Source organism: Halictus rubicundus, chromosome 4 (genome assembly GCF_050948215.1).
Source record: "Halictus rubicundus isolate RS-2024b chromosome 4, iyHalRubi1_principal, whole genome shotgun sequence".
Lineage (NCBI taxonomy): Eukaryota > Metazoa > Arthropoda > Insecta > Hymenoptera > Halictidae > Halictus > Halictus rubicundus.
This window is the reverse complement of record NC_135152.1, coordinates 12,840,727-12,864,535: the sequence shown is the minus strand read 5'-3', so window position 1 is coordinate 12,864,535 and position 23,809 is coordinate 12,840,727. Positions and strand designations below refer to the sequence as shown.

At 43.8% G+C, this 23,809-nt stretch overlaps 1 protein-coding gene across 2 annotated transcripts in view; it reads right to left on the bottom strand.

Annotated features, from left to right (window-relative positions):
• Positions 1 to 466: 466 nt before the first annotated feature.
• The window catches only part of Fid (class I SAM-dependent methyltransferase fire dancer), a 42,269-nt gene continuing 18,926 nt past the window's right edge, over positions 467 to 23,809 (bottom strand). The window contains exons 2-8 of one of the 2 annotated variants that reach the window (XM_076786797.1): positions 10,393 to 10,609; positions 8,150 to 8,253; positions 7,024 to 7,215; positions 5,621 to 5,742; positions 4,898 to 5,024; positions 3,601 to 4,047; positions 467 to 3,432 (exon numbers count right to left, since the gene is read on the bottom strand). In XM_076786797.1, the coding sequence (XP_076642912.1) occupies positions 793 to 3,432; positions 3,601 to 4,047; positions 4,898 to 5,024; positions 5,621 to 5,742; positions 7,024 to 7,215; positions 8,150 to 8,253; positions 10,393 to 10,561 (3,801 nt within the window). In that variant the 5' untranslated portion in view covers positions 10,562 to 10,609 and the 3' untranslated portion in view covers positions 467 to 792. Of the gene's footprint in view, positions 3,433 to 3,600; positions 4,048 to 4,897; positions 5,025 to 5,620; positions 5,743 to 6,156; positions 6,364 to 7,023; positions 7,216 to 8,149; positions 8,254 to 10,392; positions 10,610 to 23,809 lie in introns of those variants that run through there. The other variant, XM_076786799.1, reaches the window with a different exon arrangement.

Here is a 23,809-nt window from a genome sequence, read left to right as displayed (position 1 = left end):
CGTCTAGAAATCAAATTGTTCATGTAATGGAAGTTGAAAATTTGTTCAACTACTAGTAAATGAAAGGGCTTCGGGAAACTTATTGTTAGTCAAATAAAAACTCACAGTTTCATCGAGAGCGTGCGAGTGAAGCCTGGAGGAAGGCAATCCGGTGTACGCCGACGCAAAGTGACTGCGACGTTCAAGGAGAGAATCCGAACTAGAGTGTACGATTTTGAACGTGTACTGAAAGAACACGTGTACGTAGAATTCGTGAACCGTGTGTTCGCGAATTAAATATCCGCGTCCCTAATACACCTGTAATTATGCATTCTATTCTCAGTATACACGGATATACAGGGTGTCCTAATAATGTCCTTCCTTGAAAGGGATGAGGTCATTCCCGAGGTCATTTGAAGTTACTTTTCCCTTTGCGAGAACGTTCTCGAAGAAGAAGGGCAAAGAAAGTGTTATGGATCTGTATTCGTTTATTACACGTAAAAGAGACCTCTAATCCGAACGTGGCAGAGCTTTCCAACAGGTTTCTAGCATACTCTGACAGCCGACAGTTAATACATCTCAGCCAGCAAACTAAAACGGTTTAAAATAGGTCTGAGCATAAAGGCTCGAACGGATGGTATTCATAAAAAGACGTCCGCTGTAACGTGGATAGACGACGTTCTAAACGCAAAGAAATCGGCCAGTACCACACGAAAGTAAAAGCCCCGAGGCATCGCAAGCTGATTAAAATCCACGATAAGTGATCCGCCTGGCGTGGAGACTAATATGTGCGACTCGAGCACGAGCCTCGAGTCATATAGTCCAGACCTGCACCTTCTCCGCGACGATGCACCAGCTCGCGTGGTCGTAGTAGGACGAGATGATGTGCAGGTTCTCCACGTACTTGTTGATCAATTGGTCCAGCTCGCCCTCCCTGAACACGTGATAGTACTGATGATAAGTTATGGCGCCGCCGCCTCGGTCAGACGGCAGGGACTCCTGAGACGACGAGGCGCTGAGAGTGGCGTTGCTCCCTGTGCTGGTGACCAGACAGTCCGTGCTGCGTTTGCTGTTGTCCGGGTACCTAGGCGGCGTCTCCTCGGATGCCGAGCGTCTCTGTATCTGCAGTCTCCTTTTCTCCGCGTACGATTTTGGGTACTCCGCGTTGTTCGACAACAGCGAGACCATACTGCTGCACAGTCTTCCGGTCGAATCCGCGTGGCTCCCGTCGCTCAGGCTAATGGTATTGTCGATCGACTCACCTATGTCGCTAGACTCTATAGAGTTCGCTGACCTCACATAAGGCTTCGCGGAGTTCTTCTCGGAGTTCTCCTTCTCACCGATAAACTCCCCGGTGTTCGACACCATCACAAAGTCCATGATGTCGTCCGACGTGCTCCTGTGCATCTCGACACCGCTGTTGTTACCGTTTACGTTCTCGGTGTTCTCGGGGAAACCGTTGTTCGAGTTACTCAGCCAGGCGATCGTGTCGGACAGGTCGTTGTATTTAGAAGACTTGGTAGCCTTCGAGATCTCCGAGGACAACATCGACGGCTGTTCGCATTTATTATCTCCCTTCTTGTCCAGGATCTGACTACTGCCGTTCGTATCCACTTTCTCTTCGGACCCTTGACGACTCTTGTCGGATCGCATTAGGTTCCCGTTCAGCCTCTCCGTGAAGTCTATCAAGTGTTGCCGGCACTCCTCGCTCCAGGTGTCTTCCACCGCTGGTAACTGGTCGTCCAAGACAGCCTCGGTCCGATTCTTCTTGTTCTCAGTGTTGACAGACGTCTCCGTGTCTCCTCGTTGTGCTTCAGTGCTGACTCGAGTGTGCGTTTTCTGTATTGCAGCCTCCACCGTGTCCTCCAAGGAGCTGGCCACGTTAGCCGCAGCCTTCAGGAGCCTGGAACACTGCGACGACGAGTCTGTCGCTGTTCTAGTCTCGTCCTCTTTCGAATCAGCCACGTATCCCGACGATTCTTCGTTGGTTGTGTCGCTGGGATCGGACACGTTCTCCGCCGAGCTGTCCAGGACCTCGGATTCCGTGCATTCGGACTTGTTGTTGTCCTTTTTAGCGTACCTCTCATCCGAGATCACGCTGATCACCGAACCCACGGACTCCGGCGACGACACTCCGCTGGAGTCGCTATCGAGATCATCGGTCTCAGGATTGAACAGCTCCAGCGACAATAACCGAGGCAAAACCTTGGTGACAGCTTCCAGACGACCGCTAGCCGTGGACGAAGCTCGCCTAACTAATGGAAAAGAGGGCTTGGTCCTAGTCGCGAAGCCTGACTTCTGTTTCAGCAACTCCTTTATCTGATTCAACATGACCTTACGACTCTCCTCCTCTTTACCGGTAGTCCCGTTCTCTTTCTCCTTGCATGGCGTTTCCTTCGATTCCACCGCATTCGGTAGCAACGGAGCGGTGTCGTCTATGGTTTTTGGTTCTTCCAGGTCCACGGTCTCGGACATGGATCTGAACGCGCGTATGGTCTGCAAAGAGGGCTTCTTGCTATCCAAGACGGTGTTCCTGAGGACCTCGATCTTCTCGTTCTTCTTCGTCTCATCTTGTGGTGCCGGGTTCGTCGGTTGCTGATCGTTGTTGGGGATGTCCGATTTCTTCGGACCGAGTATTTTCTCGCTGGCTGAAGGTTGCTGAGTCGGTGTGGGGCCAAAGAATGGTCTCGTGAACACTGGATTCAAGGTTCTAGGTGATAGTCCAGGAGGACTAGGCGGGGGCAGAGACTTACTGGTCGCCGGGAACTGTTTGAGCAGGGGAGACATGGAGATGAGCTTGAGTCTGGAGCTGGAGAGGTCTGGCGGGTATTTGACGCGGGGGGAAGGGGGCGCCGAAGTGCTGCCCAGGTGATGATGACCGGTGGTAGCCGGCAGAACGTCGGGCACAGGCGCAACGTCCTGCTTTGGCACGAAGATCACGGACGCGAAGCTGTCCTCGGAGTCGACGCTCGTGTCGCTCTGTAGACTGCTGTCCTTGGACGAGTCCGAGCCGTCTTCTCTAGACAAACGTCTCTCAATTCCCTCCACCTCCTTCTTCACGGTTGCGGCAGGCTGAGCCTTGTCGTTGGCCTTCGTCTTGGAGTCGTCCTGTGTATCGGCGGCTGGCGACGTCTCGCTCTCGCTCGACTTCCAGCCTTGCAAGATCTTCACGAAACCGTTCTTGATCGATATCCCTGACACCTCGATGTTCGTCGACTGTTTGATCTTGTCCGTAAGACGCTGGAATCGCTTGGACGCGTTCCCCGAATACAACGACTCGCGCAGAGCCTCGAACGTGTTCCCTTTGTATATCAGGTCCTCGTTCAAAGACGCCTGTTTCATTATGTTCCGCTTGACCCGCTCCTTCTCCTCCATCCGTTCCGTGGACATCAGCTCCTCGTTCATTGAGCTCTGCTTCAGGATGCTTCCTCGCTTCGAGTGACTGGGTGTTACCTGAATTCACAATGATACAAATATACATAGCGAGAGCTTGAAAATGACACACGAGCCAATCGATTAAATGAATCGTTAAATACTTTTGGCTAGACGAATCTTCAGCAAAGCTATCTGATGCATCTATGGTTTCTCTATGGTTCCCTTGCCAGATTTATGATTCCCTACCTGAGAGTCTGGAATGTCCTTATTTAGTTCTCGAATGGCAGTGTTAACAGGATTTTCCAAACCGGCGTCTTCGAGATGAGACTTCTGTTTGACCAGCCGCGGCTTCGATCCGCTCATCGACGACGAGGTCCGCGATTCACCGTCCAGGTTCAAATCTGACGTCAACATGGAACACAAACCCGGGATGCTCGATCTGGATCTCACCAGATCTTCCAACCGCTGGATCTCCAGGATGTCACCGAGGCTCTTCGACTTTATACTCAACGAGTCCGGCTGCTTGGTCAGGCTCACGTTCACATCCTCCACTCGACGTAACTCGATAGGCAGCTCGTCCACGTCCGGCGGCTCCTCTTGCTCGTAGTCCTTCCGATTCTTACCACCGCCGTTCTGCCAACTCTCGAGGAACCAGGGCCTGTTCCCGGATCCACGCCTGCCCCCAGCCAGTTTCTGAGAATCATTGATAAATGCATCAGTGACTCGAGCTGCACTTCACGAAGAAGGTAGAGGTACAAGAAGGGAGGAAAAATTTCGTTAGGTCATCAAGTGTTGTATACGATGTTGTTTGATAGTGTACGATAGTACATGATAGTACATGATGTTGTATAATGGCATATCATACACGTATGATAATATACGATGTTGTATGATGGTATATCATACACGCGTGATAGTATACGATGTACGATAGTATAGGATGTCGTTCGATAGTGTACGATATTGTGTGAATAGTATACGATGATGTATGGTAGCGTATCATTAGTTCGTTCTGTAGAGCAAACAATTATGTAGAATAAACAATTCCCGCTGTTTTGCAGCAGGTCTGAGTCGGCAATAGCGATCGAAGCGGCACGACAAACTCGGCGCGACTCGGTGGCGGAATTGATCGGCGATTTCGTGCACGGTTCTCGTTGAACAGTCTCGGGTTCCCCTTGGACCGTCCAAGGATCTCAAAAATTGTCCGAGTATGTAATCTCTCCGATCGCATGACTGCGTCCGGGGCGCATTCCGCAAGCAGTTACCCTACTTTTTGGCGCGAACATTGTTACGGTCGCACGCTAAATCGATAGTACGCTTCCCGACAATTCAGTTACGTATTGCGGGGATGGTTATCGTGTCGCGACGTGTATACACGGCAAGTCAAAAGAGAGGAGGAAAGGGGTGGAGGTGAAGGGGAAGGAGAAAAATAGGGAAAGGAAGGGGGGAAGAAAGAAGCAATTTAGACAGGGTTGCACGCGACCACGCGCGCCACCCGAAGCACGTGACAACGGCTTCAAGGAAACCCCTGGCGGCACGTTACCTGCAAAGCACGACGGAAAAAGCTGTAGCAGGTCTCGTTCGGGCTGGACAGGCTGCTGGTCGACGGCGATGGACTGAATATCGGGTCGATCCAATAGCCTTTGCTCTTGCATTTTCGTTGGCTGTCCCTGCGAAACCAAGCGAACGCTATTAGCTATAATTATCTTGTTCGACCCGCCTCCCCCCGCTGCCCCGCCAGAAAAGCTCTCGTGAAGGAACAAGGACAGGGGCTCGCGAAACGTAATTTCGCCGGGCAATTTGAAATTGCTTTCAGGGACTTTTTCCTCCCTCCGAGGGCGATCGCGTATGCGAATTTCAACCTCGCCTTTCAGACACAATTTTGTCCAATTTATATAATTAACACGGGCTGCAAATTTAATATACGATCAATGAGATCGTGCAGTTACATTTATGGAGAAGTATTCAATCAATTTGGTACTTTGAAAATCGCTGAAAATTTGAATATATACGATCTTGTTATTTTTATAAAGTAATGCAATATAGTCACCGTTGGTTTCCGTAATGAGGTGTTAAAAAAGAACATTTTTTTCTCCTATACGTAACTTTTAATGTTTTCTGTTTTCATTTAGAACAACGAGATTGACTTCGAATTCATTTCGAATGGTGTACAGTAAGTTCGAAGTTTTACGAAAATGTTTGAACGCAAATCGAAAGTGCGCATTGTGGTCGGTGAAAAAATGAATAATGATTGGTAGATAGGTACTTTTGAGCGTTGTGTGTGGCATGTACGTCACTGACGTTCAACGTGCCCGAGTATTTCGACTTGTTCTTCGAATTGGCGCAGTATGCTTTGGGCCATGGGACTAAGACATCCTGAGACTGGAACTGCGAACAAAAGAAGAGAATATTTAATATTTAAATATTTAATTATAAGATTTTATAACAGTGTTCGTAATTCTTGAAGTTTAAAAAAGAAGAATTCAAATCACAACAGGCTGAATTTCATAAAAGGATCTTGGCGATGCAGTCGCAGTTCTATTTATTCAGTTGACCTTTCGAGAGGGAGACACACACGTTTCTTGAGATTCATTCAATAATATGAAATATTCTATCGCTTTTCCAGCTACCGATGGAAATTCTGTGACGCTGTTTTTGCGTTCGAGCGAGGAGAACGTGCTACGAAGGACGATAAAACTGTTCCCCGTGTCAACTGATAGAATTCATCTTGGACGTGTTGCAAGCATGTAAAGAGCAAACCCTGAAAAATAGAAATGCCGCCGATATATCCGAACGGTTTACCTTGGCTATATGCATCGGAACAATTGTATCGATTGACCGTCATGCTCGCGTGGGTGTATTTCATAGGCTCCGTTCGAATACCGTTTGCATTCAATCGTATCCGATGACGACATTTTTAAGCCGATTCGAATAGCATGCATCGCTCCGTGAATCCCTCAAGTGACCGATCGCTGATCGTGAAACCGTCCCGAGCTGCCCGGCAATACTTTTAAAGCTGTGCACATCAGGATAAAAAGAGCTTACACACAACATTCGACGATCACTCACAATAATCAAACTTATTGTTTCGTAACTTCGAAATATTGTATTTATTTGCTAACACTAAAACTACCGCGTACTCGAACCGACTACGCTGCATAGCTCCTTAACAAGGAACAAGACCGCATTTATCGAGATACCAGAGTAGAGAATAAATAAATCCAGTAGATGTTTACAAAAACGTCATTAAAATTTTAACCTTCCGCGGACAACCTTGGTCGTCCAACTCTCGAATTTCTTTTTTTTCCCCATTACTGTTTTAAACATTTGATGTTCCAACGATTATGTATATTGATATAGCGACTTCAAGACGTATTGCAGAAATTTTTTAGATTTAAAAAAAAATCTAGAACAATAAAAAAATTAGTCGTGAACATAGACCATTGCAGACAGAGGATTAACAGTTGTGTTATAAAGTGATATTCGGTAGTTCTAGTGTTGAAGGTTGGATGAGACGGTTTCATTGGGTGGTTGCGATTAGGAAAGATCTCCGGGCGCGTTTGTCTACCGAGATTTTAGATAGTGCGACCCTAGTTTCTTTTAATAGAACGTTTTCTATCTACCCGTCGGATTGACATCGACGTTACAGTTGCTCGGTGGTCTAGTTACCTTCCTATGTCTTTGTTCCATAGCCCATACGGAGATGACTAATCGGCCACCGATTCGGAGCACTCGCGCGAGTTCTTTCAGCGCGTGGACCCTCCTTTCCGTGGTGGCGAAATGGTGCACCACCGCGATCGACAGGACCGCATCGAAGCTCCCATCTCGAAACGGTAGGGCCAAATTGTCGCAAATTAGCACCTGCAATTCGCATGTCAACATTTTTGTACCTCTTCTTCAAAAACTTCTTCAAAAATTCAATTCTTGCGTCCGCCAAACCGGGAAACTATGTACTCCGGCGTATGATAAGTATATGACAGTGTGTGTCAGTATACGATAAAACATATGATAGATATTCTAATGTGTGATAAAAATATGATAACATATCATAGTACGGGATGAATATATGATAGTGTATGATAAATATATGGTATTGTATCATAACTACACGATAGAATGCAGTATTTGCATGAAAGTATACGGTAACTTTCGTATGATGATGTATGATGACTATGACGAACAGGTACCTGAAAATCCTATGACGCACATAAAGTAGTATCTATCTCACAGTATACGTTAACTGTGCAATGGAGAATAGAAAAGTGTATTCCAGCATGATATAATAAACCATTGCACAGTCACGAGACTCCAAGAATCCAGATAAAAACTATCGTCGTTCATCATCCCGTAACTAGAACACACGGAGGAACAATTTCTTCCTGGAACGACAGGGTCCCCGACAACGACTCCGCTGACACTGCACGGTTAAAAGCGAAGCCGAGAGGAATGCATGTATGCACCAGTTCCGATATTACGTTCACGGGCAGCAGCAGCAATTAATTTTCAATTGATATAGCCGGAGATAGAGATATACAACCGCGAGATTAATATCAACCGCACAGTCCTCGTACTCGTTTTGCTTACGTTCGTTCGTCGGTTTGTTCGGATGCGTGGCATGCGGTTAATCAGAAGAACGGAAAAACAAGGTTTCCCGAGCGGGGAACGCTCCGGATACAATTAAACGCGGCAATTACGATTAGCCCGCTGGAGCCCAGGATACGGATGTAAGAGTCGATTTCCTGCGATCCCGGGCCCCCGATCGCAGACCGTGTTTTCATCGAAATGATATATTCACCTCATTTTCCTTCTCACGCGCGATATCCGTGAACCGCTTGCACCGGTCCACTCCCACCTTAAAGATGCTGTGATTAACGCTCAGGTACTTCCCGTTGCCACAACCTAGGACAAATAAAGTCGAGAGCGTGAGGTAACGGATCCCCGAGAACATTAATCGCAAATGACTATTTCGAAACAATCTGATGAACGCAATTCCGACAGGCGTTGCGAGATGGTGAGGACAAGACGGCCAGGACAATACGTCCCCGGACGTGAACTTTTCTGCAAACTGCTGACTGTCTATTCTTAATATAATTGTCTATTCGTAAAATAGGTACAAAGGAAATGAGACAGTTAAAGGATAGTGCTGATATTTCACTTGCATTGAAATGCAAGGCAACTCGCATGCAGATTTGCGTTATTTTTGTTTGGTCACTATGAATAGCCAGAAACGAAGCATATTGCAATGAAGTATTTTTTGGTGTATCATTCTCGATTGATGACTGCTGTAAGATCATTTCACAAGTTCAAGGGCAGCAATGGTGACAATGAGGTTGCACGCGCGGAATCGCAAAACTTGTTTCAGGAAGCTGCAGCAGGTACAGAATCGGACAAAGGATCTATTTATAGGAGTAAAGAGATGGTCGGTAACTTCGTCAGAATGGGGTCAGCTACAAAGCTCCAGGTAGATCATTTAGCACGAGTACTGCTGGGATAGAGGATCCTCTGCCGAAGAGTAGGCGAAGTTAATGGTTAAATGCGCGGGTGTACGGTTAGGGGACTTGCAACCAATGGATGTCAATGGAATATCCTTTGGTGTTTGGTGTGGTCCGTCACTGTAATATCAGAGTAATTACTCACGAGTTTGCGAGGATTGTAACTGTGTAACTATAATCCTTGGAAACTTGATTAGAGGATCACCGAGATGAGCAAGTTGAACATGTAGATAAGAAGTAAAAATGAAGGATAAACCACTAGTAGTCGATATGGTTCATTGGGAATAATGACATGAGTTTGCAGGGATTACTACTGTGTGACTGTAATGCTTGTAATCTTGGGATTAGGGGATAGCAAATATACGATAGTGTATGATACTATATGATAAATATATGATAGCGCGAAAATGAAGGATAAACTGTTTCATCGGGGATAGTTACTTACGAGTTTGCTATATAGGTTTACTACTACGTAACGGCTTGTAATCTTGGGATTAGAGGATCACTGGGATCAGCAAATTGAACATGTGTATAAGAAGTAAAAATAGATAACGAAAGATGAAGAACTGTAAATTTTGCATTGTACAAAAGAAAAATGTTGTTATTCGAGATAAGGGGATAAAAGATCATAGCAGAACGCATTGCAGTAAGATTGTGAAAACTGTCTATTCGCCGGAAAATAAATATGGTTCGCATTTACGGCCTGAGAAATGCTCACGCAGGATTATTAGGTGATGTTTGCCTACGGATAATAAGTGGGAAAGGATCGCAGATAATTGTGGAAATTAGTGTTATATAACGGATCGGACGTAACGTTCGGGCCCGTTTTCCAGGAAAACTCTCTATCCGCTCAGGCGTCGAATTCCACGGATTCTACGAAGATGACGCGGGGTTACGAAATGATAAAATTGTGGGTGTTTTGGGAATGTAAAAAAGTTTGCTCGAGATATTCCAGGGAATTTCGCATCGACCGGAGACAGTTCGAAGGCGGTGACGGAGCACCGAATCGTATTCGGAGCGACGAAAATCGGTCGGGGGGAGGGGGTGCAGAGGCGAGAGAGCCGGCTTCAAAGTTCGCCGGTCGATGAGTTTGTGTAATCCCGACGGAGAACGGATCCCACGGTATTTCAGCGGCGGGATCATGCGACGTGGGATCAGGCACACGGGGGCTTGGGCACGGGTGAACGCGAGCTGCACGGATTCGCGTCGATACATCCGCGCGGAGGTCAATTGATCATGTGAAAGTGCGAGTGACCGAGGCTGCTGGAGTCGAGGAAAACTCGAGCAGTCCAAGGAACGGAGCCACGTGCCCGGAAATGGGTCAAATGGGAATCCTCAACTCTTCTTCTTGTTTTTTTCGCCAATTTTTCATCAGTCGTCAAATAAATAAACAGCTGACCCTGCAGGGGAGACGTCTGTGCACTGTTCTGACTCTACAGAATTTTTCTACGGAAAAGAAATAAAATTGTGGTACGAGCGCGAACGGTTAATTGTTTGTAGGATAATGTTATAGTATAGGTTTCAGGGGAACGGAAGTTTGACTCACCGATGTCGCACACAAGGGCTCCAGGCTCCAGTTCCTCGAGGAATTGATAGATCCGTGGCCAGTGTCTACTTTGGACAGTCTTTTCGGCGCATTGTTCGTAAACTTCGTGGACGTAGGCTTGCTCCAAGGCCACCGACCGAGCTACGTGCTCTCCCTCGCTTTCAGACATCCCTCTCGTTGAGATGGTTTACCCTCATCCACACGCGTGTCCGTGATACTGCAAGCAGAACAATGGTCGTTCATGTATATTCACGTTGCTTCTGCATCGGTACAATACAGTATAAAAGATGCAACACTGAAAACCATCGGACGTGAAGACGCAAACATTTGAAATTCAAGAATCTCCGTCAGAAAATCTTCTAGTGCAGGGATCTGAATCAGAAGACCTTCAACTCCAAGGACTCAACTTACAAAGAAGACTTCCAACGTCTGTGGATCCAAGCCAGACAACTCTAGAATCCAAAGACACGCCTGAACCCAGTTGTTAATTAGAACCACTCAACCGGAAGGTGTTACCTTGAGTTGCTGGGTTTAGAGATTCTTCAGAGGTCAAGTTTAGTATTCTAGGATCCTGTGATGTAGTTCATAAAAATTCGCACGTCTTCGGACTTAAATCCTCGAGTTCGGGGAGACTTGAGACAGAAGACACGCAAATCTAATGATCCTCGTTGGAGGATCTCAGAATACAAGGATCAAAACTTGAGGAAAAAGTGACTGTAACGTATAGAAGTCAGGAGATTGAAATCATTATTATTTAGGTTCAAATCCTCTGTATTCAAGCGTTTAAATTTTCATATTCGAATCCTCTGAACTCAAGGATTTAAATTTTCATATTCGAATGCTCTGAACTCAAGGATTTAAATTTTCATATTCGAGTCCTCTGAACTCAAGGATTTAAGTCTTCTGGTTCGAATGCTCTGAACTCAAGGATTTAAATTTTCATATTCGAGTCCTCTGAACTCAAGGATTTAAGTCCTCTGGTTCGAATGCTCTGAACTCAAGGATTTAAATTTTCATATTCGAGTCCTCTGAACTCAAGGATTTAAGTCTTCTGGTTCGAATGCTCTGAACTCAAGGATTTAAATTTTCAGGTTCGAATCCTCTGAACTCAAGGATTTAAATTTTCATATTCGAATGCTCTGAACTCAAGGATTAAAATTTTCAGGTTCGAATCCTCCGAACTCAGGGTTTCAAGTCTTCAGGTTCAAATCCTTCGAACCCAAGGATTCAAGTTTCCCGGCTTGAGTCCTCAGACTTCGGTCGTGTATTTCTTTTTTTTTTTCTTTTTTTGTAATGCCTCGAAAGACGCTCGCGACTCGAGCCCACGGCGAACAAGTACGGAGGCACGAACCGTATTGTAGGCTATCCATTTTACGAAGAAAGGAAAGCACTCAATTTCTTCCAAACCGCCTCCCTTTGGTCGATCCCCGTGGCGTTTCCATTCGTCTATTGTTGTACCACCGAAACAGGCCGCGATAACTCTTTGTTTCTTTGTCGCGCGCGGCGAACAATGGCCGAGGAGTCACTTCAATCACCCAAACGGAAAATCGGTGTTCGCTTTGACGAAGTCGGGCAAACGGGTTTCACTTCGACAACCGTTGAAAAGTTGACTGCGCCGGCAATTATTTAATGAAACTAAAAACCCCGAACAATGCCATCGAGTGTTTCATTGTACCCTTTCGTTTCCGTTGACCCCGATAAACGGATCGTAAGTCCTGTTCACACGGGAAAGAGTACAATTTCGGCGAACTGGAAGATCCACTGAACTTTTTTTGTCTATTGTCATTGTCTACTTAATCTTCGAAGTGTACGAATTTTCTGAGGATTTCATGTATCAGCAAAGTGTGTAGATTAATTGAAGATACCGGTGCTACGAATTTGTTTAAAAACGATTGTCATAAAACTAGTACGAATATCAATTCATTCGTTCCGAAATGAACTGAATTGCGTAAGCTGCAGACATCATTATCAAATAACTAGTAATAATTATTAGCAACTCTGATCGTTTATATGAACAAAATAGATACGAGTGAAGCGCACACAATTCGCGCATTAAGAAAAATACGATTTGTTAAGCGTCATCGCCGCTAAGATTATCATCCCAAGGTCGTCGGGTCTATGCAATGAACGTCGATTAAAAAGAAAAAGCAAAAAAATATTTTTCACACGTAATCGAAGCTGTTACGACATCTTATCCTCGTAAGCAGTTCGCGATCGTTCGATCAACGATTCGCTGCGTAATATTACGTTTGTCTCGCGTCTCGTAATCGTGCGATTCGCCTGTAGACTCGTCTCTAACACGAGGTCTAACGACCACGAAGCGGAGCTCGTCGTTTTATTTGGTCATCCGCCGATTGATATTCCGTAATCGGACGGTGATGAAGAATTCCGGTTCCGCGGGTACGCGTATACCGGTTTTCATACTTTCTCGTCACTTTCTTTTATCGAACGGCTCGAGCACCGTACGGAACGAAGAGCTCCGAGGGAGTTACGCTGTTTATTGCTGTTCCGACGGCTTAATCCAATGATATCCGAGTTTCACACTTTCCTCGGGTTTCTTCTACGCTTCGATTGTAATTTTCTACGGCGCCGATTACGTGCCGTTCGTTGCCGACCGGTGAAAGAAGGGAAATCGGACGGATAGCGAATCGGTCGCACAGTGGGACAAATCTGGACAGTAAAAGAAGTCATGTCAGGAAATAGATGCACAGGGTATCCGAAAAATGTCGAACTTCCTTGAAAGAGGTGATTCCTGGGGTTATTTGAAGTAACTTTTTCCTTTGCGAAAATGTTCTCCGCGGCTTCGTTGAGGAGTTATTAACAAAAAACACGGACCAATCAGGGCGCGGCTGCTGGGGACCGATTCCGGCTCGGCCAATGCCAACGCCGCACTCAGCTGTTGCCGCGCTCTGATTGGTCCGTGTTTTTCCTTAATAACTTTTTGGGACATTCAGTGTCTTCTATTTCTTCTTGTTTCGGAATGTTTACTGAGACCAAACGGGACATCAATCTTATTTGCTTACTTAATCGACGATTTAGCGGAACCTCGATTATCCGAACTGCAACGTTGATCGATTTAAATGAAATATTCAGAGTATGCATAATTGATACAGATGTACAAAACGTACTTTTTAAATTTTTAATATAAGCCCGCATAAATAAGTTGCAAAATACAACTTTTCGTACTTTCTCTGCAATTTCGACCAATTGCAATTTTAATCAAACATTTTTCTCGCGTTATGTAGCGATCCAATTGTTCTAACTTCTCAAAAAAAAAAAATTCAAGTAGTATAGTCCAATATTGACGAATTTATGCGATTTTTAAGAGCGTCCGAATATTAGTGGGAGTCACTGTATATTAATTATACTTATTTTTGAAGCATAATGAATATTAAAAGACATATATAACACATATATTAACTGATTTTAAGGAGAAAAATCTAATATCCCTTTTTAAATATTCATTATGCTTTGAGAATAAGTATAATGAATATAGGCACAGTAATTGGGTCCCTTACCGTGTTCCCAATCGTATGGTATTGGTTTGGTAGATTCGGTTTTACGTTTCAGCGGTTCGCTTAAAATTCAATGTTACGGAAGTTTATAAATCGGTATCGATCGGAACCGTGGAAAGAAAAGCAGTTTATTTTGCCGCAGCGAAGGGGTTAAAAATACCCGTCTCACGGAACTTCCGGCGGTACTGAAATAGCGTGTCGAACGCTTCCGCGTTCGCAGGTGCTTTATGTTTTACCGGAGGCCTGCACCTAGGCGAACACCGAGACTATTTTTAGGGCGACGCGGTTCGTCGAGGTTTTCCCATCGCCCGTGCAAAATCGTCCGTGAAAAACCCGTCCTGAGAGTTTTATGAACCTATTTGCGGCCGAAGGTTAGGGTATTTCTCACCTTTTACCGGAACCAGCTCGCCGCACACACCACGTCGTCACATCCACCATTACCATTATATTACCGCACCATTATATCGGCGTTGCTCCATTCGACACCTACGTTTACTCTTTATTTACTATCCGCGGCTCCTCGGTAACTTGTCTAATTACTTTACCGTAACGTTCCCACATAAGTGCACTTTTACTCTGTCATAAAATTTTCGGAGTTAGAGACCAACATAAAATAGTTGTCTTTAACACTAGGTTTACGGAACACTAAACATGACTATTTTACATTACTTTATAAAAATAGCATGAATGTATCGATCACAATTTGTAGCCATTTTTTTAATAATATATACCCAAAGAAATCAATTTGTTAAATAATTGCTCATGGATGCATTTTTACAATCTCAATATTCGCGATTTAAAAATATTAGAATCCGTCATTTCGACGGGTCCCGTAAATCTATTGTTAAGCTGTGGGCAATTAGTAGACAGGGGATTTTATGCATTTTCGACAAAAATGAGTAGGCGTAATTTCATACTCTAAAAACCTTAGAAGAGTTTAAAAATACTGTTATATTATTTTCAACCTATTAACCATCTTTAGAAGGAAAATCAATTTTTATTTCACTTCAGTTTGTTGTAATTCAGGTAGAACATTTTTTTTCATAAAGATTCGCTGTTTAGTAATTAGGCTGTGGATTTTATATGTTTATAATAAAACTGATGGAAACAGTAGAAACATCAGAAGAATATGTACTTTTTCTATTGGGTTTCTGTTGCCTGCAATTAACGAAGACAGTTTCTATTTTGCATAGATATCGGCAGTCCGATGGTAAGTTAACGGGAGTGGCAAATAATGTTCTCCATCCAATAAATTCGAGCTTCGTTGGCCTATTGCAGTCTCCGGATGGCGTTCGTGTGAGAATCAGAAGCTCGTCGATGATCCTTCCCGTTCCCATACTTCTCGAACACCTCGTATATCATGTTCCAATGTCCCCGCGGCTGTCAACGACAATGAACGTTCTTTCACGACGATAATTAAACTCGACGAGAGAGACCGGGTTCGTGTTCCGTGTATTGCTTGGGCAGCAGCAGCAGCAGCAGCAGCAGCAGCCGCGCCGTTTACGTGACTTCCCAACGCCAACCACGGAAATAATTATTCCATAGAATTCGAAGAGGGCTCGGTGTCCTGCGACCATGCCAGCCGAGCCGTGGTATAATCAGCCCCGCAATTAGGATGCCGAGGGTCTCTCTTACTCATTAATTGACCGGCCCCGCTAATTGCAGCCTCGCGTAGTTCCTCGATGCATCGGGATCTATTGGCCAACTTCTGAGAAAACGTCGACGTACCGGGACAAATTGCTGATCCAGCGTGGCGACAATAGTAAACAGTAACTGGAGACCTCGTCGACGTCGAAAGGAAAAGTTTCAAGGAAAATTGTGCTGGTAAAAAACCGGCTTTTAAAAACATTGAACATCGAACATCCTTCACAGGTACAATCATTTTTCACTATCCCGATACACATTGTTTCCCACTAGACTGCGGTTTTTTTTTGCACTTGTAAAGCATTCGAGAAGATTGTTATATCATTTTCCATTTATTACGATTATTAAAAGACAATGTACATTTCTGTTTCATTCCTGTTAATTTTGCATAAACTAATCGGTTAGACTGAGAATTTTTTATGCATTTATGACAAAAATGAATAGGTAATTACAAGTGAATGATTACAAGCGAATTATGTTGTCTATCTACGGTCTAGTAATCATTCTTTTTAGGCGATTATGGAGAGATTATAATTATTTTTTGAACGATGGGAATATTTTCTTAATTATGGAAGTAAAATGGTAGTTCGTGTATTTTTGGAAAATGGTACGAATATTCTGGCTGATATTTTCCCATCTAGTATAACTTCTCGGTGGGAATTCGCTGGCCGGCAATCCACAGGTAGCACGTTTGACCTAATTAGTGGCCCGATCGCCCCTGGCTGGCCTACATCCTAATGAATCGCCACGTATTGATGACCAACTCCAGCATGACCCCGAGGAGCTGAGAATTATCTGAGGCTCGGTGGACAGTTATCGTGTTGTAACAATCGCTTATGCGATCTCCAAACAGAAAATCGCAATCAACATGGCGTACCCCTTGACATCTTTTACAGATCTTTTTAGCAATTTCCTGACCACAATACTGATATAAATCCTCGGGAATAACAGAGAAAATTACAATATAATTAGCAGACTTTGTTATTGACAATTTTTATGAACCCTAGGTACTAAAAAGTTCAAGAAAACTAAGGAAGAAATATTTTGTAGAACTTTATTCTTCGCGATATTGTTAGAAAGGTTTCAATTCTTTTTTAAGTCTCTTTTAATAATATAGGGAAACTAAAAGTGCATCAACAAAAACTAAAATAGTTTTATAGAATTTCTTTCTATTCGTTATAGAAAAAGTTCTACACCTTTTCAGCGTTTTTTTTTTTTTTGTGACAGAATGAAACGTGCGTCATTTTGATGGGTGATATTTTAGGAACTAGTGGCTAGATCATTATTTTATAGAATTTCTAAGTTGAACGTTTCGCACGTTAAACGCGGAAAATAGTTTTTTTTTCAGCCTCGCGGATCTCGACGGGAAAAAATTTTAATTTGCATGAAAATTTTGTCGCAGTCCAGTTGCCACAACTCGAGGACTCCTGCGAGCTTAATGGCGTGTATTCACTTCAGAGTTGAAGCTCGCGAGCCCCTAAAACCTTTCGCAATCTCTCGCAAATCCATATATGGGTCATGATGTTTTTTGAATGAAAAGTTCACAAGTCACATACGTGGTCGGGGGATAACGAGTGCTACGAGTGTAATTAACGTGGCCGCCATTTTGGAATTAGTGGAACGACATTGTGTTGTTCTTGAGAGAAGCATATCATTGTTCCTAAACGAAAAAATGCCGTTGTAGTTCTGTAAGCTCGAGTATCCGAAGATCCTGTGAAAAATTCTTTTAACGCTGTGCATGCACGCGTGAATGACGGTGCGAGCTTAATGCTATCTATACACCTGGGGGTAGTTGGTCAAAAAATATTAGCATACTTGGGCAATAATTTCATATTAGAAAGCAGCATGCTAACGCAATCTCGGCTTTTCTGTACTTTGTTACAGGTGAAAGCAACGTGCTCTTTTAGAAATGTTAGAAGACCATTGTGGTGAAAAGTTAATAAATGTACGGTGATAAATTTAATAGGAACACCTTACAATAGCACGTTCTACTGCAGATTGTTGTGCAAGATAAAACTGTTCTTTCTATCTTTAATAATTTTAATCTTTAACAATTTCTAGGCTATTAAAAAATCTGAAAAAATTCTGGAACACGTATCGAAGTCCCTATCTTAACATATAAAATTTTTCTCCGACCCCGATTGCCCACGGAGAGTTAATAAATTGAAAATAACATATAGACGTTGTTAAACCGTCTCGATATTTTTACCGTTTTAAATTACATCCGCTCGTTCTTGTCGTATAAGCGTCTACTCTATCAATTACCTGGAAAGACCGTGAAACCGTAGGAAATAAATCCGTGGGGCGTCGAAGGATCGATGTAGAACAAAAACGATCTACCAGAGAAGAAACCGGCGATCTCCGTTTTCTAACTGCCGCGGCGAACAGTTTATTGCTACATAAACGTCGCGAATTTGCAGTTTCGCGGGGATCCTGGTCCTGGGCGACGAAAAATTCGCAACTTTCTAGCACGGTGTTCGCTGAGCGAGTGCGAGAGAACAGAAAAGAAAAGAAAAAGAAGGTAGGAATAGAAAATGCAATTCGGTGAAATGACACGGCGTCGTGCGAAACGACCGGTTATCTTCGCCGGCTCGCGAAATCGTAAATAACAGGCCGCGCGATAGAAGGATCGACCGGGGGAATCGACGGTTGCTATACCGTAACTCTCTTGTTGACAGACCGGACAAAAGGTGCGAAGGCGAAAACCAGATGTATCGAGTGCGCCACGATCCGATTGGATTTTATCGTAGCCGAAAGAGAAACGCTCCAGATACGTCCGAAACGCCGATCAATCACTGACATTATTTGGAATACGTTCCCGTTCCGACGCGGACACGTTTGGATTAGGGGATGAAGCAGAAGTTTTCAGGACATAATCGATCTCCATGCGGCTGGACGTCTCTTCATTTCCACCTCGATTTACCCTGGCAACCTCTGAAACCTGTCTACGCACGCTTCTTGCTTGAAAATTCGACCGTTTCGACTGTTTTATAAAAACATTGGACATAGTGAAACGTTGCTCGGATAAACGCAATTACTTGATTTCTTACTCGTTACCTCTTGCTCAATGTTTCATCAATTTTACTTGGTTCTAGTTCTTTGGTGCTGCAATATTTGTGCACACCGTCGTATTCTTATTCGCATTCGTTATTTTAAAATTGCAATTTCACGTCGCAAGACCTGCAAAATGGTACGAGCTAAAATCAACGAAACGCTCGCGGAATCATATTAAAAACTTGCTGCAAAATACAGAGAGCACAATAGTCGTCAGTCTAGTGCCAAAATGTGCCGCAAGAAGCGTTGGCTCAAGATTTTGTCCAATTTTGAATAGTGGAACCAAACGCGTTGGGAACCAATATGGTGGTGAAATTTTTTGGAATTTTTCCTGCTTAACATAGTGCTGCAATGTTCCATAAACTGGTAGGGTGTTAATTGGCGGTCGTTTCCCTTTCACCGTGTCGCGCCGTCAGCAAAAACCGATGATCGTCAGTTGATCGGTCTCGTCGATCATCGAGCAGGAACTATTTCCACTCGAGTCCGCGGCAGAGTCTCTCTCTCTCTCTCTCTCTCTCTCTCTCTCTCTCTCTCTCTCTTTTTTTCTCTCGTGGAGCTTCCTATAGAGTCGGGGTATCGTAACATTGAAGGGCCCTCTCGTCAGCCGGTGATGACCGCGTCGACGACGATGACGACGACGGCGAGTGGTCCGACGACACAAACAGGTCGAGTGGCCACTTCGTCGACGAAACGAAAGAACTGCAAGACGTCCACTCGTCGAACCACTATACCGCTTCGACCACCGTCACCGCCACCCGGGAGCAAGGACACCGAAAGAAACGGCACCGCTGAAGAATAACGAGAAACAGAAGTCGAACGCAGCTCTACAGGTAGATTTTCGAGTTGACGGAAGAATCGTTCGGATTAACCCTCTCGTCGAAAAGAGAACGGAGGGAGATCCGTTTGGAGAAAGCATTAGTCGTCGAGTGATTAAGTCGTCAGGCTCTGACGAGACTTTCGAGCACTGTTGTCATTAAAATCTCCGGATCTCGAATTTGCTCGGATTCTTCAAATGTTTAACTTACAACCAGCTTGATTTAAAGAGCCACTCTCCGTGTCCATGTTTTAATGATTGCAAATTGCATAAAAATGTTATTAATTTGATTTAAAGTGCCACTCTCTGTGCCAATGTTTTAATGATTGCAGATGGCATAAAAATGTTAATTTGATTTAAAATGCCGCTGTATGTGCCTATTTGGTGATTGTAAATTGCATAAAAATGTTATTAATTTGACTTAATGTGCCACTGTATGTGCCTATTTAATGATTGTAAATTGCATAAAACTGTTATTAGTTTAATTTAAAGTGCCAGTCTCTGACTATGCTTTAATGCTTGAGAAAATATTTGTATGCAGGTATGTATTATTGTTTATCACGTTGCCTAACACACGAACGTCTAAAAAAGTCACATAAAACCGGAACAATTTATTTATTGATGCAGGAATAGAAAAAGTAAAATTTACTATGGCAATTATAACACTTTTATAACCTTCTTACACCTCGTAAATCCTAGTCAAGTTTCATTCACTTAATTGTAATAAAAATTAAGTTTTCAAGTTTTGTTAACAAAATTATGACACGCATATACATATGTGGCTGTTGAAGTGTTGATAAAATTGTTGCACAAGTGCTGAAGATCAAGTTAATCATTTAGAGGTACCATTTTCATTGTAAAGGTGCACGGAGTTTAATGATTTGACAATGTAAGAACAGTCAGCTCATTTTGTGACATTCATCCGTCGAAAGATGGTGGAAGGTCTATACAATTTGTTCAATTAAAAATTGTCGGTTTTTTTACTTTTGCCATTTTATTCGCTTTAAAGAGGTCTGCCCCCAGTTTCAGATTGTTTAGCCCCGCGAGAGCAGCTTGCTACGAGATGTTTTCTCTTAGGAAAAGGAAAACAGCTGTGTTTACAAACAAATATGAAACGGTGGCAAGTGGCAACAGTACAACAGCCCCAGAAGCAACCATAGGATCTCGGTACGAAAGGACGTGACGATTGCCCACAGGGTGCACAAGTTCCACGACTTCCGTTCCGTCTGGAAGCACAGCTGGCAGACATCCAGGAACCTCATCAGGTCGACGACGCTTCTCTCCATGGACGAGCAGCGTCTTCCTGCCCGTAGCAATCTCTTCAATGATTAGTATGATTGACCTCTGTTGCAATCGAATCGTAGCTCTGATAGTAATGATCGTTGCTAGCACAGTCCACCGAATCGGTAGCACTGATTGCGGATCTTTTTGCGAACTAAAAATTATCTTAAAATTAACCACAAGAACCGTATAGACCTTCCGTTTCTTCTTTAACAGTAGTACAACATATCCGAAAATTCTTTTAATATTTTTATTGTTTTACCAAGCCGTTTTTGTCATAAACGCGTAAAATCTTAGCTTCTGCGATGATGGATCGAACGAGGACGATTTTGCCAGCAAAATTAGGAAATTCGAAGTTGACAGTCCCGGACCGGTTGATCGAAGTCAACAACTTCCCTCCGACGTTGCTATTTTGGATTCTGTGCTGGCACAATGGACGCATTGTGTCCTCGATCGTCGGTTTTATTTCTTCTCGGTTATTTCGTTTTCGTTACAGCTTTTATGAGCCGCGCCAACGCTCCGTGCGTATTCCCCCAGCCTTGAGCTTTATTTTCTCTTCGATCTCCTCTCCCGTTCTACTTTCCGACTCTTCCTGCGTCCGCCATCTTGGGTTCGTCATTGATATGCACATCGTGTCCCCGATGTTTTCTTTTATTTCTTAGAATTCTTTCCTCCTTTTCAGTCTCGTCAAAGGATCGTTAGTATTCGCTACGATTTCGTTTGAGTTTTAGCCTTCTTTCAATGCACTCTTCTATTTTGTGTTCATCTTTTTCCCCTCACTACCGCCATCTTGGATTCGCTATTGTCGATACAAGCATCGTATTCCCTTTATGTGTCTGTACTTTTTGTTAGTTCTTCGGTTTTTTTTTTTTTTTTATTGTTTTTGTGTAGAAACGGACCGAGTATGCGATCCAGTGTTTCCGGTTTCTCGTATTTTTCTCGATTTTTGTGCCAGTTGTTGATACTTCGCCATCCCGATTTTATCACGTCTAGCCGCCTGACCCGTATACTCCCTCCCTCGTCCACCGACATTTGTTTTTTCATTATTTCGCGTCCTCGTTAGTCCGCTGTCCGCGTTCTCTCGTCCTTGTGTTTTATTTTCTTCTCTCTGATTTCCGTTCTCATTTTTACTCGGATTTTCCTCCTATCACCGCCTTGATTTCGTCATTGTTATCTCGCAGCGTGCACTCCCTCCTCGTTCTCTAACTCTTTTACCATTTAAATTTCCTCCTATTAATCTAACACGTGTTTTCGTTTGCCTCTCGCCTTTCCCGCTGCCGTCTAATTTCCATCTAACCAACCGCGAAATTCTCTCTCCTCAATTTTGACTTTCGCTCTACTCTAACACCTCCGGAATTTCAATTTTTTTCCCCCTCTCAATCTGACTACTGCTATCTCTAGATTTCTCCCATCGATGCCCATTTTAATCCAATCTCTTCGCGTTGCGCCGTTACCTTAGTCTCCCAGCCGCGCCATATTTTGTCGCCATGTTCTCGTCCTCAGTATTCTTACACAGGTCTCTCACCAATTTCACGTTGCCTTCATTAATCCAGTCTATTCTCTTCTTGCACCACGAGGGGAAGCTTCAGCAGCCGCGTTGCCTAACCCTATTATTTATAATTTTCCGTGAAATATGTCTGCGAACGTGACTCACATTGTCGCGACGATGCTCATTAACGCAATCGCACTGCGACAGACTATCCTACTTACGCCCTCCGCTGAATCCTTCTTCAATTTTTAAACGGTCAATCGATACAACATTATCGTGCAGGAAGAGGAACCATTACAATCGAAACAGAAGACAAGGAAACGAAAATCTCTGGAGCCCGGACCACTTCATTTTCATTTCCTTCTCTGCTTCAGTCTCTCATTCCCACAGTCGTATCATCGTCTCCAGATCTGTCTCTATCTTCATCTCTGCATCATCTCAATGTTCCCACAATGTTGTTAAACGTGTCCATTTTCTTTCTATACAGAAAAAGGAACGATGGAAATCAGACAAAAGGAAAATCATAATGCAAAGAGAATACAAATCTCTGGAACATAAACTTGGACTTTATAAACAGAAATTTTTCTTTTTTCTTTTATCTCTGCCTCGTTTTCTCGTGCCTACTCCCTATTTGCATCATCCCAATGCTCCCACAATTTTATTTTTACCGTTAAACTTACCATATCCTATTTTCTTTTCGTTCAGGAAGCGAGATGATTAAAATCGGCAAAAAGGCAAAAATCCAGTCCAACTTCGTATCGTTCCCTTATTCCAACAATTTGATCTTCTAGATCAGAACTGCTCAACATACCTATTAGCGGGCAAGGGCGCCCGCCGATGCCCATGGGCACACAGCTACGGGCAAGTGACTTATCGGAGTGGAGACAAGCCGTAGTACAGCCGTAGTTGGCCACGTAGCTGTGACAATGCGTCTGACAAATACATGCGGCCTTGCCTGTGTATGCCCAGGGCCAGTGTCGCCAGATCAAGACTTGTTCCCCCACTCTAATTTCCCATTCTACCACGCGACTCCCCACGCTTCCGTCACGGTCCGGTCACGTGACACGTTTCGTCACATTTTTCCCCTCAATTCGTGCTCTCTCCCCTCATTTGGCAACATTGGTTCCACGAAAGCCCCGGGCAATAAAATCGCTGTCCGTACGGGCAGACGCTGAACTATTTTAGCCCTTAGCACTCGAATGGCGACTGTAAGGCGCCACTAAAAATTGCTGTGCCATTATTCAAAATATTTTTTACATTATTAAAGTTTGTATTCAATAAATTACTAAACACTTCAGTACTGTACGAGTAACTTGCACCATTTTCGTATGTATAACATGAAAAGAAATATACAGAAGGGAAATATTCTGGGTCGGAAGAAATATTTCGTTTTGGAGTTAAAATAGCATCGAGTGCAAAGGGTTAGATCTTTTAGTTTCTAGATTTACCTCGTCTCAATTTTCCTGCAATTTTGTTTTTACCGTTAAACGTACCCTACGAATCCTATCCCATTTTCTGTTTATCTCCACAGGACCAGGTCCTGCGACTTTATTTTTATTTTTAAACGTGCCACGCTCCATTTTCTCTTTCGCGTCTACATGATCCCTGCGCTCCCACAAT